The sequence below is a fragment of the Geospiza fortis genome, unplaced genomic scaffold (genome assembly GCF_000277835.1).
Source record: "Geospiza fortis unplaced genomic scaffold, GeoFor_1.0 scaffold75, whole genome shotgun sequence".
Taxonomy (NCBI): domain Eukaryota; kingdom Metazoa; phylum Chordata; class Aves; order Passeriformes; family Thraupidae; genus Geospiza; species Geospiza fortis.
Window position 1 is genome coordinate 3476209 of NW_005054360.1, and position 11676 is coordinate 3487884.

The window sequence follows — 11676 nt, forward strand, 5'->3', positions numbered from 1 at the left end:
ACTTTTTCAGCACCTCTACCTGTGAAATGAATACTCTCAGAGAAGGCACTGTAAGAACAGGGTACTTTGAGTGGAACACACACAGGTTAAAAAGAACAAACTCAGTGACAAGCTTTACAGTGGGGTATCACTGAATAATTCATTGAAAAAAGGAGATTGAACAGGATTTTTATACTAAAAATACCAAGCTTTTTCTCAGCGAAGTGAGTTGCACAGGAATCCTCTTAGCCACTAATCCTAAACATATTTCAAAGTTTTCATGCAGAAAATGCTAAGTTTCTAAAAATCTGGATTTCCAAAGGGAAGGATGCAAATTTCACTGGCTCACACAGGTCTAGGTTTAGTTATTGACTGTCAAGTTAGTAATTTCAGTTGTATTTCTTTTAAGCAAAAATCTTAGCTGAAGTTTTAACTATCAAAAGCTTTGTTTTAAAAATCCTCACATATCACAAACTCAAAATGCACAGAAGGTGGGACTTGGTTTTCTGGGTACGTACTTGTGTTCTGCACAGACACCGAGGCAAGTCTGACACATTTCACAGGTGGGGCCTTGGAATTTGGGATCTGTACAGTTACAGGTGCCACATTCACAGGTTCCTCTTCCATTGCAAATCTGCCCATTCGATGCCATACACGGTGTAGTATCCAAGGAACAATCGCAGGCGCTGCCAGTGAAGTTGGGGAAACACTCGCACACTCTGCACTTGCAGATCCCGTTTCCTGTGCAGTGAAAAGGTATTGCAATGAGATCAAGTCTAAGAAAAAGAAACCATGGTGAGATAATGAAGAATGAATTAAGAGGTACAAAATAAATTTTAGCTCCTTGAAAGACTACTTGCAGGCATTTGTCCCCTTTTCCCATTCTCCTATACATCTGGATTTCTTTTCATAAACAAAATAACAAGGCTCAGGAATATGAGATCAAGAATAGTATAATGTGATGACCACATCCCCTGGGTGGAGAAGCATGACAGCACTGCTTCATTGCACAATCTTGTATGCACTGACTGCTATATGAAAATATGGATGGATGTAGATCACTACAGATAAATTCACTGCTCCTGTCTTCATATCTATCACTATACCAATGTATAAAGCATTGGTATAGTGATAGATGAGTGCACTAAAAAGATGACTGCACTAACTGAGTATTCAAAACACAGAAAAATGAAACAGCTTTGGCTCCACAGGACACCAACATTCAGCTGCTGTACTCCTGACCTCACACACCAACCCAACTTCACGCTCCTTACACTCTCTGCACAAGCAACAAGATGCCTTTATACTGATCTAGATGACAAGGAAAGGTCTTTGGCTTCACCCTTCCTTCTCCAATGAATGAAGTGTTTCAGTCAACACTTTCCTGTCACGTGTATTCTGGAACATCACCACCATCCATGCTCCCATCCTTTGCACAGCAATACTGGATTCTGAGCAAATCAGACAAATTCTCATCACTCAGAGCTTAGTGGCTTCTCTGTTTTATTTTTGCAGCACAGACAACACTGAGGTAGTAGTTATACTCCTACCAGATACTTCCACATGCAAAACAGCAAAATAATTTAGACACTGGCTGCTGAATGGTTTTTTAAATTGCTTTTGATTTCAGGAATTAACTATCATCAAAGTCTTGCTTCAAGTGCTTAAGGTGTTTTTCTGGATCTTGCACATTCTAGTCTTCACTTACCTTTCAGAACAGTGTCAAGCAGTTTACTGGTATCCTGTCAAGCACCAAAGTCAAGCACTCACTATTACTCACTATAGTAAGCTGAGGGCATTCTCTCTTTCTATTGACACAGTGCTTACACTGAGCCAGTACAACATTACAATCTCAGGACAGCTGTCTCAGCCTTCTTCACTGAAATACCTGAGGGTAATTCTGTAATAAACAGCAGAAGTCAAGTTCATTTTACACCGTTCTTGGAGCTGTGACTGAAGGAAGGTGAAATGTGCATAAACAGACTGCATGTTCAGAGGGCTGTTTTATTAACAGACAAGTGTTTGTAATCACTAAATCTGTGAGTATCCTCATCTCTGTTATCAAATGGCTTTGATCTTTTAGCTAAGTATCCCTACTCTGCTGGGTAGAGAAGACAGACTTGTTAACTGCTGACCAGCTTTGCCTGCAGAAAGCTGAAGCATCTCTCACCTCCACAGATTAAACCATTTGATCGATCACAGTTGAAGTTGTCACATTCACAGTATTTGCCAGAATACACCTCATTGGTGTTCTCCCTCTTCTTGCACACACATTGTCCACAAATGCATTCTCCATTGTTACTGCAGATTTCTGTGCTGTTCTCCCTCCTGCAGTAAGCATCCATATCCTCACTATTTACTTCATCTGTGCTACATTCACATAGTCTTCCAATTCGTCCTTCATTACATCTGCAAGGTAAAACCATGGCTGAAAATGTAACCTTCATTGAAAGTCACACACACACAGACACACACACAGACAGACAGACAGACACACACACACAGACAGAGACACACACAGACAGACACACAGACATTATCAATCCCTCTCTCATGTGACAGAACAATAATTATTTCTCAACTGACAACAACTGTTCCCTGTAATGCTGACATATTTCAATGAAAAGGCTTCTTATGAACAGCAATTAAGAAGGAGAGTAGATGATCTTCAGAGCTGCCAAACTGAGAACTTCAGGGATCGGCACTTCTCATCATCAAGGGTAAGACATAGATGAGCAAATGGAGGTTGCTCTTGTTCCCATCAGTGATCAACAGACTGTTATATGGTGTCCACCAGAGACAACAGATCATTAGGAAGCTGCTGCATTTACAAAAAAAAGGCTGTGCTTACCCACAGGCCTGTTCTCACCCATGTGAAGCCAAGTGGACACCAGTGACAGTGACACCAAGTACAAGAAGTTCTTCCACACATAGATGGGAAAATCTGCTCTCTTGATTTAAAAAGGAAGACCAAAAATGGATCTATATCTTTTAAACTACTGACTCAAGGCCAAATTTGAATTCTGACTCATAAAACAATGCTGATCTAATGATCAGCATTTAAGCATAGGGATTATTTGCAGAGATATGGCAGTATTTCAGAGTATCCTAAAAGAAAGAGGCACGTAACAGCAATTCTTGTTCTTAAAAAAAAAACAACTAGTAAACCCAAGTAAACCCTAATTAAGGAAACAAAGCTCTTCCTTGTATTTCTCTTTTGCAAAAATAAAGAAAATGTCTATTTATTTACCTGCAGGCACCACATTCAAATGTTCCATTTCCTGCATGGCAGGCTGGACTATTAGGCTCTCCTTCACTCTGACACTGACACTCACAGATGAACTGGAGATTAATTTCAACTTCTTCAGTGAATCCCAGTGGTTTAATTTTAATTGTTTCATTTTGTTCTTTCTTTGGACATTCATTAGCTGTTATATTAATCTCAAATCTAACCTGCAAAAAAAATGGAGTGTCATGTTACTACAAGGAGTTTTGTCTGTACTATTAAAAAGAAATGCTGTGTTGGATGTTTTAAGTGCATTTTGCAATCGAGCAGCAGCACATACACTCTTGAGTTACCTCATCTCCAATAGAAATGTTAGAACACTTCCTTCCATCTTCTTGTGTGTCATTCACTCCATTCTTGCAGAAAGACTTGTAACTGATTGTCACTCCTTTTGGTAGCTTAGTATTTTCCAGGATAACCTCTGAAGAAAGGGACTGAAACAGCAGTTATTACCTAACTTCAAACTGAGCTGCAGAAGTGTTCCGTTGAAGAACAGACATTATACAACTATGCCCAGTCTAAGCACCAACCCCAGAGGCACACTGGAATTATTTAAGTTCCAATGTGCTGAGAAACACCAGCCCAGGGCTGCCCAAAGTCACTCTGTGGTGACTCCTTCCCATGCCTGAACTTGTTACAAGGTCAGGACAGGTTTCCACACATGTTGGAGGCACTTGTTTACCCCATGTACTCCACAGGAGAAGTGAGGCTCATTTACGCACAATGCAGCAATGAAGAAAATATTGTGGGGGCCAAACCCAGCAAAATGGCCTTTTTTGCTAACACCTGGAAAGAAGGTAAAAGTGAAGAAGCTGAAAAACAGTGTGGGATTTGGTTGTGAATTTTATTTTTTGAAAGGGAAAACGTGGATGGTAAGTTTTCCTTGTAATGCCATTTTAAATGACTTTAGGATTGCATCTTTTTACTCATCTAACCTCTTACTGCCATAGAGGCTTAATGTTTACAATGTTTTACAGCAATGGAGTGTATTTATAGTGTAGAACACTAACTAATCCACCTTGGAGTCTCTGCTTGAAAAACTTACAAGCAAGAAAAATTAGTACATAAAATCTGAACTTACATTGTATGCATCAATGATCAGCTGAATCACATTACTGGAATTTGAAGACAATGTTCCCACTGCTGATTTTGGTATCAGATTTTTCAGTTCCTTTCAATATTGACAAAAAAGAAGGAAAAGTACAGTCTTACTAACAGAATATAAATTGCAGTACAAATGGTGATATAATGCATTAGTGGATTAATGGTAAAGTACTCCAGAAAATAAAGCTGTGTTGCCAGTAATGAACACAATTTTTGAGGTTATACACAGCCTTACTGGCACAAACTCTGCATTTGGTAAGAGAATACTAAGTCCTTCTCTTGTATAAGCTGACCACAATCTCTCTTCAACCACACTTAGAATACATTAAAAATAGGCAGGCATGGTTTTCCAACAAAAATTTGAATACAGTTTAAGAAAGAATCCCAAAACCAAAAGAACAGGTTAAAAGAAGGAAAAATATGCATGTCCTTTACCAAGTCATTTCCTATTGCACAATCACATTCAGCAGTTTAGTTAATTTTAAACATGGGATATATAAATAGAACAAAAGAGACAAACTATGTTCTTTCATAAGTGTGTCCCCTGATTCAGGGTCCACACCCCCCTCAGGTATTTTGATGTAAAAACATTCACAAAAATTAGAACTGCAAATGTGTTCTCCACTCAGCCATACCTATGAAGAGTAGTTAGGAGAAGGGGCACTTTCTCAGTGGAAATTACAGAGAGTCAGTGTTGACTTGAAGAAATAAGAAAAGCTTAATAATAAAGTATGTGGGTAGCAAAATATTACTTCCATGATCACTTACTTCCACAATTACTTTAATTTCAAATAAGTAAATTTTAATGACTTCAGAGTAATTTCTTTACCTTATAGACTGCCTGAAACTCTTCAGTAACAGCAAAGATTGTCTGAATATTGTTCTCACTAAGTTTCTGTACCAGATGAGCAATAGACGGATAATCCTAAAAAAGTCAAGCATAAAATTAAATTCAAATTTGAGACATGTTGCTAGAAAATAATCAAAGACTCTGACATCATAAATAGAAATCATCTTTAGAAACATACAGAGAACTCCTAACTAGCCAGCTCATGTCACAGTTCTAAAGCAAAACAACCCCTGAAAACAAACAGGCATTGGTAAGACTTCATATATGCCTCATGAAGATAGGTGTTCCTTCACATGGATGTTATCACATTCCATGCCATACAAAAGGTTAAATCCTTCATGTCAATGTCCTCAGAAAATTATCTTCAGTCCCTCAAAACCACTGCTTTTTGCACTGTTTCCCAAAGAAATGATGAAATAAAACTGAATTAATTTTAAGTTTTTATTGTACTACTTTCAATCAAAGTTAGGAATATATGAACACACAAACTTGGTGAAGCTTACTGTGGTTACCCCATCTGGTAATATTTTCTCTTTGCATTTGTTGCCAGATCTCCCTTCCTATAAACCACAAAGGCAATGTTAACCATACTTACCATAAACTTTGCATCTGAAGATTTCAGTCTTAAAAAATCAAGCAGATATTTTACAGTATTTTTCACTAGTAAACTATTCTAAAAATGAAGACTGGTGAAATGATAAACTAATGACACAGCCATCAGTTTTCCAGTGGACATACAAGTCCAGCTTTGGAGTTGGACTCTATGACCCTTGTGCACCCCTTCCAACTCAGAATATTCTGTGATTCAGTGTAGCATACAGCACTATTAGTCATTAGAAAGGTTAAAATCCAGCAACATATAGTCATAGCATGAAAGCTACCATTTCTTGAAATTTTCCAATCAAGACTAGGTTAATTCTTGCACATTTGCTTTAGTTTAACTAAAATCACTTAATGTAAACAGATAAATCTTCTAAGACATAGTGGTCTGATACTATATCTGATGACCCAATGAGTTCTTTTGAGCTTAAGCATCATAAAATATTCATTTCCCTAGAAGATGATTTAATGACTTACGTAATAGTGGCTCATTGTGTACACATTATTTTCCAGATGACATTTCCCATCATTTGGCAGAACAATTCCACCAAGTTTACCATCTCCTGCAAAGTGGAATCCAGCATCCGTGGAAAACACTAATAGTCTTGTAACATTCCTCCAGCCAATTTGTTCCTTGGGAAAATCACAAACATATTTTTGGTATTTTGTACCAATTTATTTTAAAGCATTGGGGACCAACGCTTGAGAGAGAAGTGCATGGAAAGTTAGAGACTCAGGAGAAGTCACATTGCAAAAGTGTCCCCCTGGAAAACATTAATTCATGTAAACCTTGGAAACACTTGTGTTTCATTTAATGTCTGCTCCAAAACATCTGCTGCAGGTTTTTCAACAAAAGCAAAAAATATTATTTTTGAGATAGACCCTGTCCAGTTCTCAATGGAGTATCTGAAGAGTGACTGGGTTTAGAAATCAGGCTCTTCAGTGCCAGTTCCACTCCCATGCCATGAGCAGGCAGCCCCAGGACGCTGGTGCGCAGCACGGCTGCAGTACTGAACCGCCCAGCATCACACTCTGGAGAACCACCAGGCTTTGCCAACCTAGTGCAGATCTGCACCCAGCACAGTGCTTGCCAGAGGACTGGCCCATCAGCATCCTGGCTCACAACTGTTTAATTACGTAAATTGCCCTTTTCTATTTTTTAAAATTTATCCATAGAACCGAAGCCCTAGCTAATTTAATGAAAGAAGACCATGCAGAAGTGTCATATACTAAATTACCACCAAGAAAACCCTAAAAGGCTTATGATAAACACTGCACTTTTAAATCAAGACTCCAGATCACTTCAGAAGGTCATGAATCCATTGATCAGCAGCAAAAATAATATGGAAACAAAGCAATAAACTTGGGTATTGCTTTTTTGGGAGTCCATTTTGTACAGGTGCATAGAACTGTCTGAAAAATGACAGAAACAAAGAATCTTTAGGCCTTCAAAAATAAGTAAAAAATCAGTTTTCCATCCACTTTGAGAAACTAGTAAAAGTCACAACACACCAAATTTCTGCAACCACAACAAGATACAGATCTTTAAAATAATCTGAGAATAATTGCTAACTCAAGATCTCATACATTTTAAAGCACAACCTGAGTCTTCTACAGCAAACTTTAAAAGCTTTGTCTCTATGTGCTGTGATCACAACCTCTGTTTGGCACCTTCACATTTCCCAGTTTCACTCACTCACTCAATTCTTCCTCACCTACCCTGTCTTGCTGACAGGAGGTGACATATTCAAATGCCAGCCACCATAAAACACTAAGGCTGCATTCAAACAATTTCATCTAATAGAACAGTAAAAAAAAAAAAAATAAAAAATACACACTTACCCCACAAACTGCAACCTGCATTATTGCATCAAATCCACCTTCAGGAGAATCTAAGTTCCCAGAAATGTGCTGTTTACCTACAAGTTCATTGAACTTGTTTCCTTCACTGGTAAGGCTAAGCACATTTTTATAGCTAAATGGACTTGTACAGTTCTGGTCCCCTGTACAAGGATTTCTGAGTTTGGCTGGTGTTGTACTGATATAAGGCATCACAGTTTTCTCCACAAAAGAGCCAAAGCCTAAGACAAGAACAACAAAATTCCAGTAAGCTGAAGAATGGAAGTCTCATTTCTATTATCACACAACAGAATTCAAAAGCATTATAGCTGTACTGACATCAGAAATAGCTCTTATACTTGTTTAGTTCCCACCTTCTCCACCAATGCCAAATACTTTTACACTGTTCAATGGGCCCTATGTATTAGAACATCTGCCATAATACTGCTAAACTGAAAAAATACTCTTCATTTACAATAATGTGAAAAACATCAGGAAGAAAACTTAGAAGAAAATTATCATATTTTTAGAATAGGCAAATCTTTCTTACCAATCCGAAAGTCTGAAGTTATTTTTTCCATCTCTAACATCAGAGCTGTTCCGAGACTTTTCACATTCTCTAAATCATCTTTCATAGAATAGGAGAGGTCCATAAGATAATAAAGGTCAATGGGGTAGTCTTCAGCTCTCTTGAATTTTAATGAAATTGTCTGGGGTTCCCCTGTTTCAGAGAGATTAAACAACAAACAGAAACCATTAAAAATTCCATAACTGCACTGGCAAGAAAAATGCCTTTCTAAGAAAAGGCTTGTAAATCCTTATGAAGGTTTTGAATTACTAAAGGTGAGTTATTAAGGTGAGTTATTTTTTTCTCCTGTTCACTGAAATGCTTACAACAAATTATGATTAAAAAAATTTCAACAAGTGTTTCTTTCAAATGCTCAACTTCGTATTTCTGAGGTACTTTATCTCTCCACAGAAAAATTATCATGCCAAAACCCAAGCTTCTTATAACTGCTGCAATTTCAAATTGTCATACTTGCAGTCATTCCAACAAGGTTCCTGTAAGACCTAATGGCACAAATTTTCTAAGTCTATTTTCATCCAAGATGACTTCAGTAATTCTCAAAAGTTAAAAAAACACATTGTTTTAATAGGTTTATAAAAGAAAAATTAATTCTGGATGGAATATTGCAAGTTACTTTGCATCTACCAAGCTCAGAGCACAGAAATGGCAGTGAGAAAACAGCAAGTTAGTATTTGTTGTGATTGTAAGCCCAGACCCTGCATTTCACCCACAAAAGAATGTAGTCTCACTGATGCTGAAAGACAGTGCAGAAGGATTGCACACACATACCACACATACCCTTTCCCAGAAACTGGAACAGTATTCTTTTGCCTATTTTATATGAAATAAGGAATTAAATCAATAGGATTGCCCACTCCTCTCAGTCATTGAGCTTAAATGGCAGTATTGCTGCTACTTAAGTTTGCTTGATAATTAGGAAACGTTTGTTAAACATCAGCAAAATTAGTGAAGTGAGAAAAACATTAAATGGCTATGTCACACAGCTATGTAACATGGTTTTCATCAAAAAAACCCCAAACAACAAAGAAGAATAAAAGTGAGCACAAAAATCTGTTTAGATTTTCCTTAGCTAATATTTCAAAAAGCCTGCACAGAAAGCAAGTTTCTCTCTCTGCACTTCTCAGTCCCTCAGAGAACTAATACCAATGGAAGTGCTTACAAACATCTTTTGGGTAATTGGATTCTGGTTGTCTAGTTCCCTGCTATGTTCTGATGAAGAAACTTCTGTGTCAGCAGAGGAACAATAATTTGGTTTGAAGCAAAAAAGTTCACATTAGAAATAAATAGGAGCCATACCAAAATTGCAAAATAATTTTCATTACTTTCCTCTCTACATCATGCTGAGCCTGCTTCACATCTCCTTTCAATTATTACTGCAACTACCACCAAGCAGCTGACCCCAAGTACAAGCTCCTCTTCCATAAACATACAAGGCAGCTGCTCAATGTGTCTACAGTACCTAGGAACTCTCCTTGAGGACAATCTCCATTGTGCTCATTTGAGCCACTAGCCCCGTTCCTCCCCACCCCCCTCATTTGAAATAGATAAAGTTCCCTTTAGGGGCTGGAAATGGTACACAACTACTTTGTGTTTTCACTGCTGTGGTTCTGTGCCCACACCTTTAGCCTCTGGAAGGTATTTTACGTAGCAATCCAAAAATTGTGCTGCATAACTACAAAACCACTTTGTTCAGACATGCAGACTTCAGGAAACAGCAGAACTTCAAGCAAAAGGAAATGCTCCAGTAACTTGATGTTTTTGCTGACTCCCCTACTTTCATCCTACAGGCACACTGTAGAAAATCAACTACAAAATACTGAAAACAAAACAATTTTACCTTTCTGATATATCTAACAATCCATGTTGTATCAATTTTCTCCTAAATTCTATTGGGAAAATAGAACAAGTGATAACATCTAATCTTTCTCAAAAATCAAACAGTATTTGGAGTACCTAAACACCTGGAGCTGAACTGAATGGCTCTGCTATCATTCACGTTATCTGAAAAATAGTCATTTCTGTAACAAAATGGTTACACATACAAATCAAAAAACGAAGACATGGCGGTGACAGAGAATCATCCCAAAACTGGAACGAAACTGTCCTTACCAACTCTTAGATGCAGTGATAATTTCTGTGGCTGGATCTGTGTAATGGCTTCTGGTTTCAGCTTCTCTGCAGCCCCTTTCTTACGATTTGTTACTTCTCTATTTTCGAGCACCTGTTTGCTGCCTCTGGGATTCTCTATATCTTCCATGGGGCAGCCTTTACTCTTCAGTGCTGCCAAGTCATCACAGCGGGCAGATGTTGGCTCTCCTTCTTGCAAAAAGTCCTAGAAAACACAGCAAAAGTAACAAGTTGTTATATTCTACCCACAACTGCTCTTTCTACAATGATCGCATCTATTTTTTTCCAAAGTTCAGTAATAAAACACACGGTCTTGAAATACATTAAATGATACTACATATATTCAATGACTACTATTTACTCCAGGGGTTTGCATCTACTTATACTTATCTGTGTAAAAGATGTGAGAGGGAAAAAAAATTAAGCCCCATGCCAACTCCACCAGAAGTGGGACATCTGTTTAAACTGGCTACTCTAGAAGTGACTGCGAGCAGAAAAATCTTTCATTTTCACATAGTACCAATAATGTGAACCTACTCATGCAGCCTGCTTTTAACATTCTTTCCTTTTTAATTAAGATTATATAAGTGTACCTTGGTACTCCACAACAAAGTAATAGCTATATGCTGACAGAGCAGGGCAAAGACAGACAACTCTCATCTTGGGGAAATTCAATCTGAAAGTAACACCCATAAGCAAAACCAATCCTTAACTTTGTTCTGAACAACAAATTATCATTACATCAAACCTTAAAAAAGCTCTAACCTCAAATATAAATAAACAAGGCTTCTAATTGAGAAACTTGGCTGTTCCGAGACTTTTCACATTCTCTAAAATATGCATATAAATAAATATGCCCTCCCCTAAAATATGCATATAAATAAATATATACTAAAGCTTGTCAGTTTTTGGTGACACAGACTTCCAGGAAATCTGATAGCTCAAGGTGAAATTATAAAATCAGTCAGTTTAACTAAATATTGCAAGTTTATAAGCTGGTTTGGGGAATAGTAAGTAGGCAATATATATAATCTCCTAGCAAGAAAAAGGAAAATTTCTCAGTTTCAATAACAAGTAAAAGAAAGGCTATATAAAATATTTTCTTCTGTTTCTAACCTGAAGAAGATATGTCAGCATATGGTGGTTATATCTTATATTTTGCAGTTTCCCGAACTTAATTTTTCTTAACATACCCTTTTTGTTTCATAATGAAACAAACTACCCACCCACACAAACCTATCTCCTACTCCTCAGGTCTATCAACAGAAAACTAAAATTTGAAAATCTTTCTTTTAGAAGAAA

The 11676-nt window shown here is 37.5% G+C and overlaps 1 protein-coding gene across 1 annotated transcript in view; it reads right to left on the reverse strand.

Annotated features, from left to right (window-relative positions):
- The window catches only part of ITGB1 (integrin subunit beta 1), a 23514-nt gene that overhangs the window by 11056 nt on the left and 782 nt on the right, over window positions 1-11676 (reverse strand). The window contains exons 3-12 of the mRNA XM_014308165.2: window positions 10357-10579; window positions 8209-8379; window positions 7662-7900; window positions 6297-6452; window positions 5199-5294; window positions 4347-4436; window positions 3559-3699; window positions 3230-3432; window positions 2150-2388; window positions 498-720 (exon numbers count right to left, since the gene is read on the reverse strand). Coding sequence (XP_014163640.1) covers window positions 498-720; window positions 2150-2388; window positions 3230-3432; window positions 3559-3699; window positions 4347-4436; window positions 5199-5294; window positions 6297-6452; window positions 7662-7900; window positions 8209-8379; window positions 10357-10504 — 1706 coding nt within the window. The 5' untranslated portion in view covers window positions 10505-10579. The remainder of the gene's footprint in view (window positions 1-497; window positions 721-2149; window positions 2389-3229; window positions 3433-3558; window positions 3700-4346; window positions 4437-5198; window positions 5295-6296; window positions 6453-7661; window positions 7901-8208; window positions 8380-10356; window positions 10580-11676) is intronic.